Here is a 25352-nt window from a genome sequence, read left to right as displayed (position 1 = left end):
AGATGAAGGCATTAGTGCCCAGACAAATTGGGTGAAATTGTCCCCCCACGTCTCCAGTCTGGGCTAATGGAGCCGCTATGAAGGCCATGGCCAAACCGCCCTGCATGGCTGCTGCTGAAATTGATCCCTGCCTGCACACCAGTCCACTTCACAGATTATACTTGCTACAAAATCTTCTGTCTTGCTTTCTCTTTTTTTTTCCTTTTGCCTGAATCTCTGTCCCCATCTTGTTTTATGTAAGACAATTCAGACAAGTAATCCAAAGAACACTTGGAGTATAATGTGGTATTGCGTGCCACATTTTTCACTTCATGCAGGATTGGGGTTTTAAGGATTTCGTGCAGGATGTAGCATCTTACCAGAGGCTTATACTGTATATGAGTCAAGATTGTGTGTGTGTGTGTGTGTGTGTGTGTGTGTGTGTGTGTGTGTGTGTGTGTGTGTGTGACACTGTCTTTGTGGTTGTGTGTGTTTAGGATTTTTATTTCTCCTGAAGGTTAAAATGGAAATCCACACCATCCAAATTAGCCAGGCTAGATATCTCCTTTAGCTTCTGACTTTTTTTTCATAGCATTCCCTCATTCCCTCTGCTACCTGCTCCACTTGATGCTTTCTCCTTCCTTTTGTTGTCAGCCACATCATAAATATCCTCTCCTCTCCTCTCCTCTCCTCTCCTCTCCTCAGCCTCATCCTCTATCGATTGTGGCTGCTGTTAATTAAGAGAATTTATTTCTAATGAGCCAAACACTGATTAGCTTGTTCCAGTCATAGAAAACTACCTCATGCGATGCCTCAGACAGACCTTCAAACACGAGGCCAAAATAATCAGACTGTACTCAGACCACAGTGCCTTGCCATTGCACCAAGGCGGATTTGAGCAGCTATAGCTGTAGCCCCAAGAGGTTTTGCACTAAACCTCTGCGAAATAGCCAGTTCTGCTGCCAACCTCTACCTCGCAGACAAGGTTCCTGAGAATATTGGGCTTATGTTTCAGAAATGTCTTTCAGAGAAAGGTTTCATAGAGGAGGGAGGATACGTGTGTGTGTGTGTGTGTGTGTGTGCTGGTTTATCTGTAACAGTCAGCTGGTTCAGGCCTCAGCACATCATACAGAGGAGAGCAGGTCTGAGACAAATGTTGAAAAGGTGTAAATGCATCTCTCTCTCTCTCCTCAATATGTCTTTTTTTACTCCTCCCAAGTGTAACTAAGTCTGTTATGGCATAGATTTGCAGACAGATGCAATCCGATTTGTGTCCAATCTAACGGCTAAGTGTAAACAAAAGTGAATTTGTTGCTCCTAGATTTCATCTGGATGTGAAACACCTGAAGGTGTAAACAGGACTTAGGAATATCTAGATGCATCTTTAAAGCCCACCGGTATGCAAATCAGTATTTGGGTGTAGCAGTCTCATTTAAGTGCTGCACTCTCTAATCAATGTTCACACACGGTGCCAGCTAATCCTTCCACTGAGCTCCCCAAATAGTCAATAAAGACACAGTGCAGAGTATACGACTAATGCCGACCTTACACCAAACAACTTTTCAAGTGATTCTACTGTCGCAGACAAATTTCCAATATTGGAATTAAATCATGAGAGTCTTGCTAGACTTTGGTAATTGTTTGGTGTAAGGTGGTCATTTTCCCATCTTGATGTTCTGACAAAATCAAACATGTTTGATATAATCATAAGTTTTAAGTCTTGGTAGTTAAATCATGTGAACATTGTCAACAACCCATGGGTGCCCTACCTCCAACACCAAACAGGAAGCAGCAAACTGCTAGAGACAGTGTTTATGGTGGGGTCCGCCCTATGTTCCCACAGCCCTATGTTCCCACATTTCTAGGACATTTTCAAAATTAGGTCTTGTGTTCCTACATTTCCCTTCAATTTAAGCCCTATCCTCCCACAACATTTTTTAGGGTTAGCGTTTTCAACCATTCTGAAGCGAGTCATCCAGGAGAGATTTACCAGCGGGTAAACAAGCACCTCCCAGTACTGGTGCCATTCATCTGCATGACCGCCAGAACAGAAAATTGCTAAACTTTAGTTAGTTTAAGTTATCAGCTAACGCTAGCGGTAGCTAGCTAGCTTGGTTAAAGTTTTCAAAACAAATCTAGTTGTAGTCTTGTAAAGTTCTCCAGTCTCTACATATTATGACAGATAGTCTTTAGATCTGAGATGGTGTCAGACTTTAGTCTTTTCAAAGTCTGTGCCGTCTTCTAGTGTATGGTAGGCATTACATTACGTTGATACCAAAGAGGAGACTATTGCTGAGTGAGGTTGTTGACGTCATTTATAACCGAAACATTCCAGCATGAGTCTGAAGAGAGTAAATTCATGGGAAATACTGCTATGTCCTTGATCTCTCACACTGCTGTCTAGTTCCGTGTGTGTGTGTGTGTGTGTGTGTGTGTGTGTGTGTGTGTGTGTGTGTGTGTGTGTGTGTGTGTGACCTTGCGGTAACAAGGTTCTTCCAGCTGTTGATTGCCAGGCCTCTCTGGCATCGCGGCTGGTAATGCCGTGAATTGATTCGCTGCCAAGCCCCGAAAATGCCCTCCTCCTAATCTAAATCTCTCTCCCTCTTGCTTTTTTGTCCCCTGTTTCTTTCTTTCTTTCGAGGCATTCTTTTTGTCTTTGTCTCTTTCTCCTTGGCCTTGCAGTCTGTCCTGAACTGGATTTAACCGCCAACCTCGCACATCTGTGGCTAAGCCTGCGCTACAGTGAGTGTGTATTTGTTACTGCGCTAATTGCACCTGTTAAATGTCTTGCCAACCTCATTCCTTAACTGTCCTAGTCATTACAACACTGACAGCAGAGGTCTAGCCACATTCATTTGCATTTTACAGTCATTGTTTGTGTCTGGCATGTGAAGAAGATATAAACTGATATACGTGTGTGTGTGTGTGTGTGTGTGTGTGTGTGTGTGTGTGTGTGTGTGTGTGTGTGTGTGCACGTGCGGGCCTGCGTGCGTGCGTGTGTGTGCGCACCTGTGCCTGTTACAGCCAACCAGCAGCTATTCAGCCTGGCAGGAGCAAAGACCATTCTCCTCTTCATAATGGCAGTAAAGGTTTATTCCAACTACTTCACACAGGGTACAACCTGTGTGTGTGTGTGTGTGTGTGTGTGTGTGTGTGTGTGTGTGTGTGTGTGTTTGTGTGTGTGTGCAGGGGCATCGGACTGGGGGGGACTGAGTACCCAGGGCCCAAAAAGATGCTAGAATGAATAGCTGTGGATGCGGGGAGGGGCCCATAGAGAATGCATTTTGTGCTCTGTGTGTGTGTGTGTGTGTGTATGTGTATGTGAGAGAAAGTTTAATTGTCTATGCAACAGTAAAATATTAGAGCTCCCTCTCCTCTCACTCCTCATATCCCACAGTTCATATGCCCACCCACTCACACACCCACACACACCCTCTTTCACACATGAATAGAGCTGCCCTCCCACTCTCAATCACAGCACGGACGCTTTCACTGGTTTCATTAGCAAGTTTCAGCAGATTGCGAGCGCAGATGCATGTTTTGGATCTTGGTATCTGGGAGGGTTTTTAGGGATAAAGAGAGAAAGAAAAAGTCGTAACAACACAAATAAAATAGAATAAAAGAGTCTGATAGGGTTCAGGCCCTGATCCATACTCTTTCAGCGACTGGAACCAATGATCTTTACACCACATGTCAAACTGAAAATGTGAAATGCATGTCCTCAAGCTTTTTTACTTTCTATGCTACCAAAAAGGGTCACAACACGCAGTCCAGAAAGGCTCTCTTAACACTTCTAGTAAGGATAATACTCTTTAAATCAGGAAATCCAGTTTGTGCATGGCTGTTTGCTCCAGCTTGTTATTGTAATCTCCACTTTACAGTCTAATTTATGAGGAAACCCTTATCTAATTGATTTAGTTAATGAATAATCCCTGTGAATAATCTGCTAACATTACTCCCATCTGGCTGACACACACACACACACACACACACACACACACACACACACACACACACACACACACACACACACACACAATAAGTGCATCACCCACTCATTTCATACTCATAATGATAATAACGTTCCCATCCCATTAATCACTGTGGTAACGCCACAACAGCACTGAGCCTCTTCAGTCTCTGCTTTTTCTTTCCTCCTGTCTAATCATCCCTTCTTTCATTTGAATATACAGTTACATTGTGTGACAGGTTTGCTCCTTTGACACTGCACTCAGCATAGATAAGTGCTGTCCAACTCATTGTTCAGTATTGGTGCCAAAATATTGTGTATCATACACTGTATCACACTGCAGCTGAACATGTAATTTAAAGAATAATTGAATCGATCTCTACAAACGTATCAATTATTAGAATAGTTGCAGACTGATTTTCTGTCAATCAGTTATTCTATGAATCGACAAATCGTTTCATGTTATTTTTAATGACAAAAACATGTTTTCTCTTCAAATATCTGCAAACATATTTTATGGATGCAGTTCTGTGGAGTTGCATGACTGACACAAAGCAATTTATGTCAGAAGTTTTTTAATAGTTGAATGAATACCCAGCAAATGAGACTGATTTTCCTTGGGTCGTTTTGCATCATTTTGTGGTCTTTTTATTCAGTCATTTTGGTGTGTTTGTGGTAGGGCTGGGCGATATGGAGAAAATCAGATATCACGATATTCTTGACCAAATTCCTCGATATCGATATTGCGGCGATATTCTAGAGTTGACAATTGGTGCTCTAACAAAATATCTTCACACTTAGATTTTAGATAAATAATCATCAGTAATGTGGATAATCATAATGTCTAAGTGGGGAAAAGGCAAATAATATAACAGCTAGAACAGTCTGCTAAGTTCAGAAAAGTACATCACTTTACTGTAATGCAGCCTTTAAAAGCAGTAAAAAACGATATTATCAAAAAACGATATTACGATATCCAAAATCTAAGACGATATCTAGTCTCATATCACGATATCGATATAATATTGATATATTGCCTAGCCCTAGTTTGTGGTCATTTTTCATCTCCTTGGGTCATTTTGTTTCTCTTCATGGTTGCTTCACATCTGTTTGGTTTTGTTTCTCTTTGTGGAGGTTTTTTGTCTCTTTCTGTGACATTTTGCAGGAGATGCCCAGGGGGCCCCCCTTACACCTTGGGTCCCTGGGCCTGCTCCAGACTCGTTCAATACAGTATAGTTTCCATGGGTGACAGGCAAAGAGTGAAAGAAGAGATGGACAGAGAGAAGAAAAGAGAAGCAGAGAAAACAGATACAGTCCGTATATAGAAACTGTGTGACAGGAAGCATGAGAGTGTGGAAAATGGCTGGCTTAAAGAACATGATTGGCCCTATGCTGTTACCACGGTGACTAATGGGATACCAAAGTTATTCTCACTGTATAGCATGACAAGCGTAGGTGACGCTGTGAGTGTGTAAAAAGATAAAGATAAGAGTGTGTGTTTAAAAGACAGAGAGTACTTGTGCAGACAGAGAGCAAAACGGCATGTAGGTGAGTGTGTGTGTGACATGTGGAAATGAAGTGTGTGTGTGTGTGTGTGTGTGTGTGTGTGTGTGTGTGTGTGTGTGTGTGTGTGTGTGTGTGCGCGCGCATTGACAGGTATACTGTGTGTGCTTACTTCACTAGTCAGGGATACAACAGAGGGATCAGGAGGGATTAATGCAGCTTCCAATAATTGTTCTTGTGTTTATTATACCCCCTCCCTCTCTTTTTCTCTCCCATTTACTCCCTCCATTCTCCCCCTCCCATGTATGAGCAAATGGCCTCTTTCCCTTTCTTTTTCCTCTAAGCTCTCACTGACACAGGGATTTTCTTTAGCCTTTTTTTTTTATTAAGATTGCTGTTATTTGTCACACAAGAGCGAGGGCAAGAGAGAGGGAGGGATGGAGGGAGGACGAGAGGATTAGATAAAAGGCAGAAAGACAGAGAGAGGGAGAACGAAAGAGGTTGAAGAGGTTGGACACTGAAAGACGAGAAGGTTGGGAGACAGGGAGATTTGAGTTAGAAGAGGTAGAATAAGGGAGCATGTGTAAAGACAAGTGAAAGAGAGAATAGGCGAAGCAGGGGAAGGGAGAGTGGCGAGAGTTAAGTAGAGGGAAAAGAGACCACCCTGCTACTGGCTGAAATCCGTCTTATTTATGCACTCTTCCTGAGATAAGTATTCCAACAAATGAATCTCTGATTTTCTATGCCCCTAGCCTTTTACACTCAACACCCTTATTACATACATACACAACACTCTTACACACACAGCCAGCCTCATCATATCATGCATCATCTTCTCTTGTTTTAATGTCACAGCCCATTAAAACCCTTTAAGCCCCATTTGGCTGATGTCCTCGCCCACACAAACGTTCACATGTAGAACTGCTGATGACACAAAGAGAGACAAGTGAGAACTTTGGCTGCAGGCCCATATCCTACAGTTTTATTTGACAGAAGAGCACATAACAGAATTTTAAAGGGTTAGATTTCCCCATAGACGATTAGAAAAACACAGAAGGAATTAGGCATGAAGGGCAAGGAAGAGAGTTTCATTACTTCAGGCAGGATAATATTAACCCACATTGACTTGGTACCCTGTGGTGAAATTTGTATGCTGCAATTGTAGGAGCCAGATTCTTCTGGGAGCAGAGAACAGCAAGACCCTTTTACTCTCTGCTCATGAACCTCACTTCACCTTCTCCTGTTCCTTAAATTATTCTGAGGCAGAGCAATGGTCTTCCCTACAGTTTTTGAGGGAGAAAGCCAAACGAAAGGGTATTAAGGGTTGTGACAAAAAGGATTATATGTACAGTATGTACATTATACTCTCTCTCTCTCTCTCTCTCTCTCTCTCTCTCTCTCTCTCTCTCTCTCTCAGTATTAACCCTTGTGACCCTGGCTAGAGGCTTGATCAAACTTTCTGTGCATCATATGACAAAAGCTGACATCTATGCATTGCAGTGCTGTGTGTGTGTGTGTGTGTGTGTGTGTGTGTCAGCTTCTGCAACATTTCGAAACAGTTTCCTCTAGGAACTTCTAGACTCTAGTGCTAGTGGGGGGCATTTACTGGCACCTACAAATCTTTAAACCTGTCTGAAATGTGTGAATCTTTCATGGGAATCAGCAGTTTTTTGTTTGTTTTTATTGTCATTAATGCTCAATCTATAAGTGTAACATCTCAGAGTAAGGATGCAGTGGACAGCTCAGTCTGTCTGCAGATTGCATTCACTGTCCTCTTCAGACCTATGAACGCACACACACTTCATAAGCTGAAAGCTTACTGATGCATGTGCAACATTGGTATACGTTTGGAGGGGACAGCCAGGCCGCATCCCTGATGTCTTTCTTTTCCTTCCACTGAGTTGCGTTTGCCAGCGACTTAACTCTGCACTGTGCTCCAGAGCATGGGCAGCATTTCGCAGCACTCTCTAACATGCTTGGACAGCTGTATCCCACGGCCCAGTGGGGTGCGTTCGCTATCGCCCTTAAATCTGCCTAATTACGCATCTCATCAGCCCTTCAGCCGCTCGATAGCTGTAATCCTAGAGTCACACACACTCACACACTGCCTCTCTTTCTCCACCTCTTTCTTTATCTCTCTGTACATCTCCTTCCTGCCTTTCTTGGGTTTTGTCTCAGCGCTTTTCCTCACTACCTTTCTCTCTTCTTCTCTCTCTCTCTCTCTCTCTCTCTCTCTCTCTCGCTCTCTCTCTCTCTCTATCTCTCTTGCATCATCCTCCACTCTTCATCTCTCCTCTAATCTTGTCCTACCCAAGAAACCAAGCACTTTGAGCTCTGTGTAGCACAATGAGCCAGCGCCACCGCTCCCCCCCTCCCACAATAACTGCTCCCTCCTGGGTTCGCCTCGCTGCCTCATTGCCTCCCCCTTTCACTCCCACCCCCCCACCCTCCAATCCCCCTCCACCCAGCCTGGAGCTTCCACGCTGCAGCAAAATATCAGTGTCACACACACACACACACACACACACACACACACACACACTAACACATAGCACACACACACACACACACACACACACACACACACACACACACACACACTTACGCACAGCACAGCACCAGTAAAGTTGCAGGAAACAGTCTGCACACACACACACACACACACACACACACACACACACACACACACACACATTAAAGATATGACCAAGATCAGTCACGCTGGTTGCATCTTGTTCCCCTTCACTCTCTATGGAGGAGAGATAATAACTTTGTTAGCAATGGAAGGAAACAGGATGGAGGAGATAGATAGTGGAGACAGGAAAAGGAGGAGTCATGGGAGAAGGAAAGGATGAAGTTAGGGATGAAGAGATGGAGGGGTTAGAAGACAGAGAGGGACAGGGAATATGGAGGAGATGGCGATAGAGAAGGAAAGAGAAAATGCATCGTGATTGATATATTCAGATTTAAATGAAGATAAAGAGATGAAGGGATGAAGGGCCCTAACTGCAAAGTACTGGTCTTACAGGTACTAGGTCATGTAACAGTGCTATGAAACCAAGAAAACAACTCTGGATTCAAAGATGAGAAACCAATGAACAAAATATACTTGTGGTCCTGAGAGTATATAAATCCAGGTCCAACCACTGTTGTGCTGTGGTTATATAAAATGTATTTATCTTTATCTGAAGGGCAAGGAGATTTTACAAAAACCAAAACACTACTTATGCCTTTTGCTGCTCACACTTTCCTCTGGGAGTCACAGGTGATTTGCACTGAAAACAGTGATATGATCTCACTTCAGTTATTCTAGTTCTGTCAGGTCCATAACGTCAAGAACAACACAGACAATGAAAGCTTTAAGAATTTATTGAATAAATTAGGAATTAAATTTGGCGATATGGCTCTGTTCAGAGGAGTCCCCTGACCTTTCATGAGCACCATGAAAAAGCAGAGAGTCAGGGGACAGCAGCAGCATTAGGGGACGCTCACACAGTTTAGTACTGGGAGAGCTAAACTATTCCCCCATATGAACAGAGCAGCAACAATGACATAGAAGCAAATGCCACGTTATACACGACAAGGTGGAGCAGGGGAGGAGGTGGGTAGCAAAAAGCGAGCAGCAAGCATTTGGAGCAAACTAAAGCAGCAGTAGGAACAAGCTAAAGTAGCAGCATTTAGGAGCAGCTAAGGCAGCAAGCAGAAGGAGCCAACTGAATCAGCTTAAGTAGCGCGCCCTGTTGAGTGTAGCCATTTAGCAGCGAGGGGAGTGACCAGCTGATGCGCTAATGCAGATCAGCTGATGAGACCGTGTTGTTGACCAATAGCGGTTAGCAGCGTCTTGACTACCTGGCCTGCCAGAACTGACGCTGATGCTCAATATTAGGTCACATGACTTGTCATGGCAGTGTTAGCAGTGTGAAAGGATGAGTGGATGGAGAAAAAGAGGAAAAGGCAAGAGCTGGACTAATGCTAGTAGGAACGTTTGCTGAGCCCATGAAGATGCAGTGAAGCAAATGTAATTTAACCCTGAGACATTAGCCCTCTGCACTCTGCGTGTGTCTGTGTCTGTGTGTGGTGATTCATGGTGCGAAACGAGGCAGAGCAGCGGAACACAGCTTATGTGATATGAATCAACAACCATGGTCAATGCTCTTACTCCTTTTAATAAACGGGTCGGGTAGAAGCTTGTCTGTGTGTGTGTGTGTGGGTGTGAATATGTGTATAGAGACAGAATGCATTGCATCATGCTCTGAAAGCCACGCCCACTGGAGGGGAAAACAACTCTCCGCTCTCCATTGACTTGTATTGCGTGAAGGTTCCTCCTCGTCAATTTCGTCTGCTAGCAAACAGGAAAATGCCTGCTGTGTGGTGATATTCACTACCAACAGGGTAAATAACCCATGACATGACAAAAAAACTGAGCTTTTATGAAGACAAAAGTGGATACAGACGTGAGGAATCAGCAGGAAGAATAGGAAGACTGTGGGATCCTGACACTAAGCTAACCTTATGTCCAACATTAAGTGGAGAGCGGAGAGTTCTTTTCCCCTCCAGTGGGGGCGGGGCTTGAATGCGTGTCTAATGTCTGCCTTCATCTAATCCTCCCGGACCTCTGGCACATTTTCCCAAATTCACTTTTGATGCAGACATTGTTCCGGTTTATTCAGCTACTGCTTCTCAGGGCAGATCATTTATTTCGGCCAGTACTGTTTATTTTTGTGGTGTTCTTTCTTTTAATGATTATCTCCATTATTCCCAGGGCTGTGAAGTTCTAATCCCTAAGATTTCAGTCCTGGTTGATTTGCCAACACCAGTGTCTAAATGTAAAACATAAGAGCAACAGGTGTATCTGTGTACAGTGCTGCTTAACAAATCAAGCATGTTGTTTTAAGAAAAAAAGTCCATTACTCCCTGCAATAGTCTTGCGAAAAGTCAGGGCAGGTCATGATGTGTGTGATCTGTCAGAATGATTCATCTTCTACAAGGGAAAGCCTTGGGGAAATAAGGAACACACACACAGACACAGACGCACGCACGCACACACACACACACACACACACACACACACACACACACACACACACACACACACATATGCACAGACACTTCAGTTTATTAAAGATTGTTTTAATCTGCTGTACATATTTTTAGCATCATACCAATCCCACAAGTTGACCCTATTAATGTGCATTACAATAAATCCTGAGGTCACTGCTACCAGTGCTACATCAAAGTGTGCAACTTTCTTAGAATGAATAAATGAACAAGATAAAAGCATGTTCCATCTTCTTCAAGTGTTAAAATATCCCACTGAACTTCATGGTATTGAATCAGTGTACCTTCTGCTTATTCTCCTATCAATCCTTTATCCTTTTACAGTAAAGCTGACTATTTCAGCTAATATTCTGCAATTCTCCACGTTTCCTTTTTGTATTCATATGCTCTTTCTTTCATGCAGCCTTGCACATTTTATTTTTGCAATCAGCTTATGAAAAGGCTAATAGCTTTTTTAAAGCATGGATGCATATATGGAAATAATAAACACCTTGACACAAAACGGGGCTCTTAATCTGAAATTTAGCCACAGCTGCATATTTAACCAGAGCCGTTTATTCTGTATTTAGCCACTGTGAATTTCCATTTGAGTATTTCCAGTCATCACTCACGTCCTATGACTTTTGGTCACTATCCAACTAGTCAGTTAAATACTATGAAATAAAAGTGGACACATCACCTCCCTTCCCATGAGGAACCCATGATATTTGATTGTGGACTTTTTGTGCTATCAAATGTTCATGTTGTGGACTAAAAATGGGACGGATTTGTTTACGGATAAGGATGACATGAAAGGAGCGATGAGGCTGGGCGGATCAGGAGAAGGGGATATGGAGAGGTGCTTGAGACATGAAGTGGTGAATGTGTGGGAAGGCATAGAGAGACGGAGGACGACAGGACATTAACTTATGCAGATGCACAGAAAGGATTGGAGGGAGCAGAACAGAAGAGGGATGGACACGATGGAAACTAATGAGGGGGAAACAGAGTAGGTGGTTTAATGAAGCAGGTAAGAGAGGAGAGGAAGAACGCTGAGAATACTGATGAATCAAGTCTGGAGAAAAGAGGAAGTGAAGTATTTTTGAGAATCATCTAGTCTCCCAGTTGAGTGTGTACGGTGGAGTGATGATTAGAATCATTACATTTAAGCAAAAAAGATAATTGATTTTAAGTTCTAATGCACCAAGATCATAATGAAAATGAAAGTTGAACTAATGTATACTTGGATATCATTTGAACGTGACAATTCATTCTTCACCTCGGAAACCTCAACTTAACTGTCGGCATTCGAGTTGCATTGTGGGTAATGTAAGCACCAGTTTTTACAACAAAGAAAAATGCATGGAATAAAAAAGGATATCTCTGGGTCTGCTGCATCAATTTTGATACATTACATGTCAGTAAGACGCTTTTATCCAAAGCAACTTACAATTGCTATATATGTCAGAGGTCACACACCTCTGGAGCAACTAGGGGTTAAGTGTCTTGCTCAGGGACACATTGGTTGATGTATCGCAGTGGGAATCGAACCCAGGTCTCCAACACCAAAGGCGTGTGTCATATCAGCTGCGCCATCACTACCCCACACACTGAACTTAGTGAGTCCGACAAAAATGCTGAATCTGTGGCGTACTAATATTACATTACATAATCTTGAATCACTCCAAGCTAAAATTATACAGCAATCTGTGTTACAGGAGCAAAGTCTAAAAAAGACGGACAGAAAAAAGAAATATAAAGAAAAGAAGAGAGCGAGTAAAAGAGTGCAGGGAAGCAGTGGCAGGATATACGGCGCAGGAGAGAAGCAAGTGGAGTATTGAAGTGACAGGTTGTTGTCAGAGCAGCGAGACCCTGGAAGATAGATGAAGACTGGGTCAGCAGCTCCCTGCTAATGTCACGACAGATGACTAACTGTGGTTTTGCGTGTGTGTGTATGCCCGTATGTGTTTGTGTGAAGACAGGGTCAGCAACTTTTCACCCAAGGCTGACTAACCCTGAGTGTGTGTGTGTGTGTGTGTGTGAGAGAGAGAGAGAACAAGGTTAGCAACATCAGCACTACAAGGCTGCCACTGTTTGTGTGTTTGCCTCTGTGTTTTGTGTGTGCACATGCGTGTTTGTTTCAGTTCCTCTCTGGGAATGTGTTTTCACTGATTTGACCCAACACCACTGCCAGTTCAAACGGTTTCTCATCCTTTTTTTTTTTTGCTCCGTTTCTCCTCACGACATAATACCTCTGGTCCAACTAAAAAGCCACTCTACTTCTTGGTCATGGCACCATATTGCTGTCGTATCTCTACTGTCGACTGCTTGTTCTCAGCCAATGTTCACTGCCAAACACTGTATAGCAGCATGAAATCTGCAACATGGCACAGCATTTCCGTCTGGTTGCACATACATGCACTGGTCTATAATGGATTGTGTTTAAACAGTCACACATGAAAGACTTGATTCAAGGCTTTTATTTCCTCTAGGGAAATTCAGTTTGTCACTCTACTTTTAATGCTGCAGTTTTAGCTAAATAGCATACTTTTCACATGAGAAAATGCCCCTGAGATGAAAGAGTCATCAAAGTTTGAACATTTTGGCCTTCACTGTTCACTCACACCACAAGATTTATGAGCAGTAGCAGAGAGAGCAGGGGAAGTTTTTGCCCTGAGCATAACCTTCTGGGCAGCACTTCCTCCATGGCTAAAATGGCAAGACAGAGACATCAGCCCCAGGGGCGGTTCTACATTGAATTATGCCGAGGGCGAGACCCCCTTCAAGCCCCCTTTTACGAAATTACTATATTATAGTGTATATTTATTTTAAGTTCTGATTACTTATACTGCCATATTTAGTGCACAATTGTGTTCATTGTCTTTTGAAAATGTTGGAGGTGGAGATTGTGCAACTTAAAAAGTGTGTTTCCTGTTGTAATTGCAATAGTTAAATAACTGGATTCTCTTAAGTGTGTTTTTCAGATGTTCTAATGAAAGATTTGTGCAATTGAGAAATATAATTCTCTTTAACTTTCACTTATGTTGTTATAATATATATATATATATATATTAAGAATAATATACAAATAAAATATAGAATAAATAGGCCTATTCTAAATAGCACAAATCCTTCATCACACAAATGTGAAAACACACTAAAGAGAATCTAATTGTTACACTATGGCACTAAGAACAGAAAACACAAACTAAAACTAAAACCTGACCTTTCTGGCCTTACTTGATGCAAAATCATCAATGATGTTATCGTATGAAATCTGCTCCCCTATTGAATGATTGATACTGACGGAAAGGCCAGTGAGCCATTCATGGGACATGGTTGACCTCAGGTATGACTTGATTTTGAAAAGCTCCTCTCTGCTTGAGCCACAGTGACTGGCAGAGTAAGTGCAATCCTGAGAGCAGTCCAAAAGTTGGGGTAGATCTCCGATAGATCCTTATCATCCCCCGTTCCCCCCCTTGTCTGGACCGTTCCATTTGGGAGACCAAGCAACATAGGCGCCCATTTGTTTTCCTCCGTGGGTGCTCACGGGTGCACGCCCTTTAAAAAAAAAGTAGTCAAAAAATGTTCGCATTTCAGACGGCCGACACGAACACACACACCCATCAACTCGATAATAAAGCCGTAAAGTAGGCTATCTTTCAACTCAGGATAGGATTGGAGATGAAAAGTTTAACTGACACATAACCTCGATCAGCTTCGTGGGGGCTCAGTATTAGCGGAGCACCAATGGTATTGGCGCCTATGCCCAGCAACCCGTTCGGTTTGCCCGTGCCAAAAAACGCCACTGATCGGCCCCAACTATATTCTTAATGCTAACCTTAAACATGCATGGATATATATGTTTTGGGTCCTTTGGACGCTGCACAACAAACTTTTTTGGTCTCTACCAACACCTGAGAGTGTCTCTTTAGCTGCTAAATGCTCCACTATGTTTACCAGCTAGTCGCTGAATTTGTCTCTCTGCTGTTTGGTGTGCGGCAGGTAGTACACAGTGGGTTAATCCAAACTTTTTCACTGAAAACATCTAACTGCAGCTGCTGGAATGCTCCATGAGAGCGGTGGGACGGAATCAAAACAGTCAATTTGTGGGCTGTAAAACCAAAATAATGAGCTGAAAGGAGATAAAACACTCTGAGGGAATTATTATCTGTGGGTTTGTCAATACAGTCAACCCCTTTCACATTACACATAATCATTTGACCTGTTGCTCATATTCATATATGAACAGTGCAGATTGAACCACCTATAACCTAAACTTAACCATTTGATTAGTAGAGCCTGAAGGCTTTAGCTACCTGTCTGGAAGATCTGCATTCAAACTTACACTCTATTCACTATATACTGTGTCTTTAAAAGCATAAATCAATTAATTCACCCCATTTAGTTGTAATTATGAGGGGACATGTTAAGCTGAGAAGTTGGCCAATGAGTAGGACCAGAGCACTCTGGGTAGGACACCAAACAGGGCGAGTAATGGTGAGGGGTGAAAGTTGGCAGATGTGATGGCTGAGAGGGAGTGGAAGTAGTTTTATGTGAAAACCTCCCCATTGGACTTTATAGTGATTGGTGTGGCGATGAGAGCCATGACTCCAGTCAGCTTTAATGTGCTCTTCCTTGAATTATAAAACCAAACGGTTGCCTTTGCTTGGATTACATCAGCCTAGTTACATCTTTAGATCTGTTATCTATTATCACAATTGATTCCAAGAGTTCTGTGTTCACATTTATGGGATAAAAGGCCTGGCACAAAGCTGTTTGTGTGTGAGCCAATTTATAGCCCCTGGTAATCTGATTTCTACCACAAAGTCTAAATTGAAAAAAACAATCCTAAAGTTCACATTACAAATAGAGTAATGTGTGTCTGCTGTCTGCTCTGCGGTACAGCTAAAAGAGCTTCCTATTGACTGTTCTACAGTCCAGATAAAAAACAAGAGGTGATTGATTTTTTTCATTTCGGCTCCAGAGGAGCTCAGGCCAGCTACATCTTTGTTCGCTATTTTTTTTAAACTTTATTACAGATGCTGGCTACAAGTGTATCATCATTTACAATGTTTTTACAGACTTTATTTTAGCCTTGCTTTTATGTAATGGCATTTCATTATTGCTTTTATTGCTTCTTCATTTCATTCTATCTGTTTTTTATCTACCATAAAGCACTTTGCGACTACCTTCTATTAAGTTCTATGAAAAATGACGAATGCTGTTACTTTAAGTCACATAAGATATAGAGTTTTGCTGACAGGCCACCTAAGCTTTTCCTCACCCAGTGCTATTAACGCCAAGTTTTACCACTTTCTACATGCTTTAATCAATGGCACTTGAGTTGATTTAAAAGCAGCAGAAGGTTTTTTTTTTCAAATAGTGAATACAATTAAACCAACAGAAATAAAAATAGTTAATAGTAGTTAAATTGAATAACGACTCTCCTTCTGTCTCTACCCTTTTTCTGTCTACCTGAAGGATTTGGACGTCATTCCGTGCTGCGCCGACCCAGTAGAACTCAGTAGAGTCCAGCGAAGGCCCGACTGCATCAGCAGAAATGGCTCCAGCAGCCATGCCTGTGCTTCCATCCTCTCTCACCTCCCACCACCACTCCCGCCTCTCCTCACCTCTCCTCTCGTTCCTCCTCTCCGCCTTTCTCCTCCTGTCCTGTACTGGATCGGTGCACGCAGGCTCATCTGAGTCAAACTGTTCAGCTAGCGGAGACCCCTGTCAGGAAGGTGGGTTGGTCTTATGTGTGAAAACTGCAGTTTCATGCGTATAGAGAAGGGATTACCATAATTTTATCATACATATGATATATTTCTTACCTGAACTCTTACGGCAAGTGCAGCTTATTGAAAGGGTTGAAATGGTTGTAGTAGGGGAAAGCGTTAAGCCTCTAGGTGTCTGTGTACCAGCCATGTCAGACACTGATGTCACCAGCTGAACATGATGTTTTAGATCAGTAAAGTTGACCAGTGGAAGCCAGCGGGCCTCAGACAACAACACAACACACAGCCAGTGGCTTATTCAATGAATTCACTGTCCTCTTTTGTAAGAAACAAAATATGACGACATGCATTAAATTATATGCATTAATGCATTTATAATTTCTCCCAGTGTTAGTATCCTACAGATTTATTAGCCAGGTCGCTATTGTCTTGGTTGCACTATGCCTCCCGAATATATAAAACAGATTTTACAGAGAAAAATATAGACCATACTAACTTTATATCTAGCCACAAAGCACTCATTCACCTATCAGCTCAAACTCTGCAAGAAAGTATTCCTAAGGTCACTTACTATCATATTTTAAAATCTATATTCCTTTCTTTATCATATCATACTCCACAGCGTAACCACATAGAGTTAGAGTATATTTCTCACGTGGTACCAGGACTTCTTAATTTCTAAAATAGCTTATAAATAACCTCCTGGCATTTATTGCAGTTTATTTTTTCAGCTCATTTTGTGTGACCTGTCCAGAAGCTCTGGAAAGAGATGTATTTGCCAGTTGCTAATGCATATTTTAAGTTGAACAATGTCAGCAGAATATTCATAAAGCAGGAACGCTACACCATACTAAGGTTCATTGCCTCCTGAGCAAAAACTGAACTGCTGGGTTACAGTATCAGATGATCATGCCAATTTACAGCCCTAAAACTAGAGCGCATTGATTCTATTTCAATAAGTTTGGAAAATTTCCCACTTATTATATTCCTTAATCAGGTTGTACTGCTACTGCGCTTCTTACAAAATGCCCACAGTGACAGACTGTACAAGATAAGAAAGGGATTGATTAGTCAGATTATCACACACAATTTGTTTGTGATAATCTGTTTTGTGAATTTGTGAATTTGTGATCTTTTGCTGCAAAACTCAGTTTGATAATCTTTGTTTTGTTTAACATTTCAGGAGTGGTACTGCCTGTGTGGAACCCTCAGAACCCCTCTGTGGGGGACAAAGTGGCACGGGCCATTGTTTACTTTGTAGCACTCATCTATATGTTCCTGGGCATGAGCATTATAGCGGACCGATTCATGTCTTCTATAGAGGTAGGCAAGAGATGACCACTTATTTTACAATCCAGATGTTCCATTATTTCTCCCCATTATATTACATGCCTTCACAGTAGATGGATGCATTTATATACAGTATGTAGTACTCATGCAAGTTGTCACCATCAGTTTGGGGGATACAGTGGATCTAATTTTATATGACATGTTTGACAGCTCTGTGGCATCTTTGTTAAATACTTAAATTGCTTTCCTTTCCTTATCACATTCTTCTCATTTCCCTTCGGTGGCTCCTCTACTCTCCTTGTCTTTCCTTGTTTCTCGTTGCTTTTCCTTTTGCCTTTTTTTTTAATCACTTTCTTTCCTTTCCATTTGGTGCACCCACTTTCCTTGTCTATACTTTTCTTTTCCTTTCCTTTCCTCTCCTCTCCTTGCCTTTTATTTACTTTTATTTTCTGGCCTTTTGGTCTCTCCTCCTCTCCTCTCCTCTCCTCTCCTCTCCTCTCCTCTCCTCTCCTCTCCTCTCCTCTCCTCTCCTCTCCAGGTCATCACCTCCCAGGAGAAGGAAATCACCATAAAGAGGCCGAATGGTGAGACCACCACCGCCACGGTCAGGATCTGGAATGAGACCGTCTCTAATCTCACTTTAATGGCCTTGGGTTCCAGTGCCCCCGAGATACTGCTGTCAGTTATTGAGGTGAGCACAATATGAGCCGGATGGTTACACATTAGATTAACTGATACAGAATGTAATGGGAACACAATAATCTGATTTTCACCCCACCTTTAGGTGTGTGGTCACGGTTTCGAGGCTGGCTCTCTGGGTCCCAGCACTATTGTGGGCAGCGCTGCCTTCAACATGTTCATCATCATCGCCCTGTGTGTGTACGTGGTTCCTGATGGAGAGACGCGCAAAATCAAACACCTTCGGGTGTTCTTCGTCACGGCGGCCTGGAGTATCTTCGCCTACATCTGGCTTTACCTGATACTGAGTGTCTTTTCCCCTGGAGAAGTGGAGGTGAGGACAGACAGAAATGGAAGCTGTTAAGAGAGGAACATTTGGTGGAAAAAAGAGAAAGTTGGGTAGCAGTGGTGGAGGAAGTATTCAGATCCTTTACTTACAGTAAGTAAAAGTACTAATACCACACTGTTACAAGTAAAAGTCCTGCATTGAAAATGTTACTTAAGTAAAAGTATGTAAGTATCATCAGGAAAATGGACAAGGTATTAAAAGTAAAAGTACTCCATGCAGAAAAATCCTCACATTTTAGAAACTGGAAACAATCCAAACAGTTCTGTCAATCAACTAAGTGTTTAATCGTCTAATCATTTCAGCTGGACTTGTAGGCTTTTATGTTGTTGGGTAGTTGAATTTATTATAGAACACATTTTTTTATACGTATGTCATGTCTTTAAAAATCTTAATTTGTCTTAAGATGTCAGATTAATGTAGTGGAGTAAAAACTACATTACTTTCTAAATGTAAATGGACTGTATTTATATAGCGCTTTTCTAGTCTTAAAGACTACTCAAATATATTACAGGAACCATTCACACACACTCATATACTGTACTGTTGGCTGAGGCTGCCGTACAAGGTAAACATTCAAACTCTGATGGCGCAGCATCGGGAGCAATTCAGGGTTCAGTGTCTTGCCCAAGGACACTTCGACATGGGACTGCAGGGCCAGAGATCGAACCACCAACCTTGCGATTGGTTGGCAACCACTCTACCCCTGAGCCACAGCCGCCCCCAATGTAGTGGCATACAAGTAGAAAGTGGCATGAAAAAAAAAGACTCAAGTAAAGTACAAGTACCTCAAATTTGTACAGTACTTGAGAAATGTACTTAGTTACATTCCACCACTGTTGCGTAGGAAGGAAAAAGGAAGCCGTTAACTCTGTCTCTTCTCTCCTCTAGGTGTGGGAGGCGGTGCTGACCTTCCTCTTCTTCCCGCTCTGTGTTGTCCAGGCCTGGGTGGCCGACCGCCGCCTCCTCTTCTACAAGTACGTCCGCAAGCGTTACCGCGCTGACAAGCACCGCGGCATCATCATTGAGACGGAGGGAGGGCCAGACGGAGGGATGAGTATGGGCAGAGGCGGAGCACTGGGTCCAGGGGGGTTCACCAAGATGGACATGCTGGAGCTGGATGGACAGGTGGCCTTGAATTGTCACAGCGGGATGGACGGAGGGATGATGGAAGAGGGAGGAGCCAAGGACGAAGAGGACGAGGCCAGAAGGGACATGGCGAGGACGCTGAAGGACATGAAGCAGAGGCACCCGGACAAAGACATGGAACAGCTGATTGAGATGGCTAATTATCAGGTTAGGAGGAACGTGCTTATATGTGCACATCAATTAGTTGATATTGGGTATATACTTTGAAGGAATAGTTTTGGATAGTTGTAGACATTTTGGGAAATAATTGTTGCTTTTTTGCGGTGAGAGTCGGTTGAGAATATCGATACCACTCTCATGTTTGTGTGTTAAGTATGGAGTACTGGGAGGCAATTAGCTTAGCATAAAGACTGGAAGCAGCGGGAAACAGCTAGCCTGGCTCTATCCAAAGTTCAAAGTTCACTTATTAACATGTCTGGCAAACAGGAAAAATTTGTTTGTTACGAAGGTTTATGGAAAGTTGTGGCATTGTAGGAAGTTACAGGCTATTTATTAGCAAACAGCAGCTTGGCGCTGTACTGCTGTTTGGCAAAAATAGCTAATGCCACAAAATGTCCCTTTTTATGTTTCTATGGACCGTACAGTAAAATACTGAGCTTTAGAGGTGCTAGTTGGCATATTATTGACCTTTTGGAGGAATCCAAGCTAACTGTTCTCTCGCTTCCTGGCTTGAGCACCATACTTAATACACAAACATGAAAGTGGTATCAATCTTCTTATTTCATTCTCGGCAAATTAATTTATTTACCTGAATGTCAAGCTACTCCAAGACATTCATTTACATTATATTTTAGTCAACAATTTATTATATCTTGAAATTACATGAACGGTGTGTACACCTGTATGAATATGATTGGATTTTACTAGTCATTTGTTCTACCTTGTTTGCTCCGTCTTGACTTCATCTAGACTTTGTTCCTTTTTTTTCGGAGTTTCTGAGCTAAAGATCTTGTTACATCTTAATGAATCATAGCATCATGCATCACATTTCATATGTGACTCCTCTGAGGGTGACTTTGTGTTGGAGACGACGCTGTGACACTTTCAGTTGTGAACAAGGTGTTTTAGGTGATAGCAGGTAGAACAGCACACAGCTGTTATACAGAGAACATTTCAAAAATGTTCCAGAGAAACTTCTGTGCTGTTTAACAAATAACATAGTTGCCTTAGTAAATTTAATTAAAATGTACCCCTTTCATTCATTTATGTAATGCACATTTATTTATCGAAAAGGGAAACCCAAATACATGTGTGCACACCAAATATAAACAACGTTATAAGGAAGTTAATTAAAGTGTTGGCTGAGTATCAGTCTCTCTCAAACACACATAAACAGATGCAAATCCAGTATTTTGGGACGCTCCTCATGTAATGTTATGTGCTGATAAAACCACTAGTCTGCAGAGAAGAAGGTGGCACTTGGCTTGATTGACAGCACTGTTACATGCAACCCCTCTGACATCCAGGTGATTTTTTGCCGGGTAAGTTGTATGAACATTAGATATGTGAGCGTGAAAGTTAATCCTTGACCTTGGAAGCCGTAGCTTGATGAAAAATTTGTAACATAAGATCCACTTGTTATCTTTTTTTTTTTTTTTTAGCTTATAGCAGCATCTCACACATTGAGCTAAACAGACAGTCAGATGTGGTCAACAGCTCTACGAAAAGCCAGCAAGTGGACCTCGAGTTAAGATTTTTTGGGGGAATTTAGATTCATAATTTGTTGATAGATACTTATAAGCCCTTTTCCTTTATCCTAAATTTAACTTTTGGTTAAATTTGGCATTAGTTTAGTTGAGTTTCGATCGCCATAGGATGCATCACTCAGAGTTTAATCAACTAGTCGGTTAATCTGTTCTCATCCCTGGTAAAGAAAGGAGCTGCTACACACACACACACACACACACACACACACACACACACACACGGTTAAACATTTTTTTTACGAATACTGATGATCAAACTACGGATTTCTCCGTTGTATCCATTTATATCCTTCAAAGTAATTTCTTGGTCTTGGTCTTTGTTTTTTGGTAGTGAGGGAGAGAAGGAAAGAAGTTTGGCAGGCACCCCAAGGTGCACTGGGCTACTTCCAGATGTTTGTTTGCATTCAAGCCTCCCTCCCCCCTGCAGCTACTCCCTCAGCCTCGTGCTGTAAATAAAAATGTCTGCTACCCTGGAGATTAAACTCGACCGGATAAATTAAGGACTTTTGTAGTCAGATTGAGTCATTAAATAAAAAATTCAGTAGTGGTCCCCTGTGTTGGTATTTAACTTTCATTAAGTTAGGCCAGCGTGCTCAGCACACAAGATCAAGTTTTTAAGGAAACTAATAATTACAGATTCCATCATGTCCTAAAGTGTCCTTAAGTGAATTTGTAGCTGACCTTCGACCTCAAATCTCCCTGTGGAGACGAAAAAGAATTTCCCAAGAGAGATTCACTGCTTACCCTTTAAATTACAGCTGTCTGTTTAAAATTAGAAGCTTTTCCAAAAGGATGACTAACAAAAACAAACTGAATTATAGATTAACATGTTACAATCTATTTGTTAATTGATTGGTTTTGCTGATCAGGTCCTGATGCAGCAGCAGAAGAGCAGAGCGTTCTACCGTATCCAGGCAACCAGGATGATGATTGGAGCTGGCAACATCCTCAAGAAGCACGCTGCTGACCAGGCTCGAAAGGTAAGACGCACATCTCACCTTATCACCCAGTGTTGCTCAGGAAGTGTAATATGTTACTCTTTACTTATTACTCCTTAAAAAGTAATAACATTACTTTACTTATTACTTAGCATCAAAAGTAATTAGTTACGTTACTCGTTATATTACTATATTCATTTCGCGGCCCATCCCCCCAAAACAAATGCACAACCTGCCAGCTCCTTAAGAACTCATTCTACATTATTGGAACAATAATGAACCTTACAGGATGAGTCAACTATCAGCCAAACTGTAGAGCTGCAGACATCTTCATTCAGGCTGTTACTGTATGCTACGTAGATTATCGCACATTTACATAGGCCTATTAAGTTTTTTGTCAAGTTTCACTTAGGCTTACATTATGAGAAGGACCTGGCGACGCAGCTTCCCGTCACCATAGTAACTCGCTGTGCCTGCGTGCACAAGGCGAGAGAGGAGAGGGACGCTGCTCTGCTCTGCTCACAGTGACACGTTGGATGTCATCGAGGTTCCCACACGGATCAAAGCCTTTATATAATGACAATACTTCCAGCTGTTGAATTTATTCCTCTCTCCGTCATCCTTCGTTTAGCTTTTTGGCTAGTAGCCGACGTGATGTGATGTGACCTGCCCTGGCCCTGACCTGCCGCACGCTAAATTAAGACAAGCGTACACATCACGCCATCATATAAGAAAGCCTACCTGGGATAAAAAACAAATCACGGGTAATGCAGCTTCACATGGATTAGTAACTCTAATAGAATTACTGTTTTGGAAATTGTAATCCCTTACACTACTCATTACTGTGGAAAGTAATTATATTACAGTAATATATTACTAAGTAATGCCTTACTGCCAAACACTGTTATCATCATTATTCAAAGATAAACACACCGCACCTGATACTGACCTGACTTTTTCCCTGTTTTTTTTTCCCTAGGTGGTGAGCAGCAATGAGACCCAGGCTCAGGAGGACGACCCTCACACCATCAAGATGGAGTTTGAACCCCCTTTGTACCAATGCTTTGAAAACTGCGGCTCCTTGAAACTGACCGTTGCCAGACACGGAGGAGACTCTGGAGTTACTGTCAAGGTATGTTTGTGTGGTATTAATGCAAGACAGTGGGATTGTTCAGAAGAATAAGACCAAGTGTATTTAAAAGTGTGTGTGTGTGTGTGTGTGTGTGTGTGTGTGTGTGTGTGTGTGTGTGTGTGTGTGTGTGTGGGAGGGAGGGAGAGAAGCCAAAAGACTCTCAGACAGACAAAAGCAGACACCACAGATACAAATCTCCTCTGAACTGATATCACTCACATCTTTGTCAGTTTTCCTTGTCTTGGTCTGATCTTACTCATAACATGTTCTCACCTCTAGAGAGCTTTCTTGTTCTCTTTGTGGTCACATGCTGGCAAAGATGTAGAAGTGGGTGACAGAGGAGAGCTGGGAGGAACAATACAATTTCAGCTCAGGTTTTAACTCAAAGAAAAAACATATCCTTTTGCAAAGTCTCTTTGATTTTGGGCTTAACGCTGGCCTCATAACTCCGAATAAGAGGTTTTCTTTCAAGTCTCCCACAGGGAGTCCTTGTCAGTGGAATGATACCTGATCTGCTTGTTAGTACTACAGGGTTTTTGCAAGGCTGTGTCTCCTCTATTTTTCTCCCGGTATACAAATGAAGTTAAATGCAACATTAGTGCTGTCTGTAGAGGTAGGCTGATGGCATGGCCTCAGTCTGCCGTCTACTGAAGGCTGATTTTGTTAAGTGAAGTGGCCTATTTAGCCCACACGCAGGCTCTTAAGACATATTGTCAGAGCAGCGCTTTACAGACGAAGAAATGATTATCTTCATCAAACAAAGTTTCTCAAAGAAGCTACTTGAACCCTACCCGAAGACACACTTTTTAAAGATTATTTTTTGGGGCTTTTCCCTTTATTATAGTGATAGTAGATAGACACGAAAGGGGGAGATTCAAACCCCGGGTCACTGCAGGACTCAGCCTACATGGGGCGAACACTCTTACTAGGTGAGCTAGAGGCTGCTGCCCCCCCGATGACACACTTGTTGAAATGTTCAAAAGCTACAAGAATCTGTATAATCTGCAGTCTTAGCCTTTTTGAATAAACAGTACATGAAAAGTTTAAAGAATTGTTTTTGTTTAAACATTTGATACGTATAATGGAATGGCTAGCTAAACTACAAACTTAAAGCTGCTGACATCACCTTTTATGCTAAAATGGTTAACTTGTTATCAAACGGATAACATACAGTTAGTCTATATCCATGACCTTCCACTTCCGGGAATACTCATGTTGTGCGGGAAATTCCGCCACTCTTTTCGGATGTCCTGTTACCTTCCACTTTCTTTGTGTTGTAATTCTAAACTCCGGTGGATTTATGAGGACTATGGTTAACTGCTCCTCAGATCTCTGCAGGGTAAATCCAGACAGCTAGCTAGACTATCTGTCCAATCTGACCTTTCTATTGCACAACTAAAAACAGCTTTTGAATGTACACGTTCCACCAAAAAAAGTACCTTCCCAAGGCTATTTTGCAGAGGCACCGTGGCTCCGTTTGGTGCTTAGCACCACCCAAGACTACTGTAATTGGTTTAAAGAAATGCCAATAAACCAGAGCACGTTTTTCTCCCATCCTGGAATCCTGTGTGGACTAGCCAGACCCTCCTCTGCAGCGCTGTGGAGAAACATGCTTATCTGGTGTCTGGTGGATCTTAAGCAGCAGAAAATTTGTCTGGCATGCTGATGGTTGTACTTTGTGGATGTGCACAATTGGTTCAGAAACAGTTTGAAGTGGTTCTCTCAACATTTAATCAATTGTATGATATTGTATATTTGAGGGGTGTCTGGCAGGCCCTTTGCAGCAAGTAATTTGTCTGGCATGGTGATTTTCGGGTTCGGTGGGATGTGCTTTTTCATTTCAAGGTGGTTTCATGTGGTACCTCTTTCATTTGATCTAGGCCATA

The 25352-nt window shown here is 42.2% G+C and overlaps 1 protein-coding gene across 2 annotated transcripts in view; it reads left to right on the top strand.

Annotated features, from left to right (window-relative positions):
* Positions 1-25352, top strand: part of slc8a4b (solute carrier family 8 member 4b) — a 101661-nt gene that overhangs the window by 27985 nt on the left and 48324 nt on the right. The window contains exons 2-8 of one of the 2 annotated variants that reach the window (XM_031285041.2): positions 15974-16233; positions 17411-17550; positions 18056-18208; positions 18302-18529; positions 19433-19837; positions 22266-22376; positions 23314-23466. In XM_031285041.2, the coding sequence (XP_031140901.1) occupies positions 16053-16233; positions 17411-17550; positions 18056-18208; positions 18302-18529; positions 19433-19837; positions 22266-22376; positions 23314-23466 (1371 nt within the window). In that variant the 5' untranslated portion in view covers positions 15974-16052. Of the gene's footprint in view, positions 1-15973; positions 16234-17410; positions 17551-18055; positions 18209-18301; positions 18530-19432; positions 19838-22265; positions 22377-23313; positions 23467-25352 lie in introns of those variants that run through there. The other variant, XM_035994045.1, reaches the window with a different exon arrangement.

Source organism: Sander lucioperca, chromosome 17 (assembly GCF_008315115.2).
Source record: "Sander lucioperca isolate FBNREF2018 chromosome 17, SLUC_FBN_1.2, whole genome shotgun sequence".
NCBI lineage: Eukaryota > Metazoa > Chordata > Actinopteri > Perciformes > Percidae > Sander > Sander lucioperca.
The sequence above is the reverse complement of the archived record's forward strand: the minus strand, read 5'-3'. Positions and strand labels throughout refer to the sequence as shown.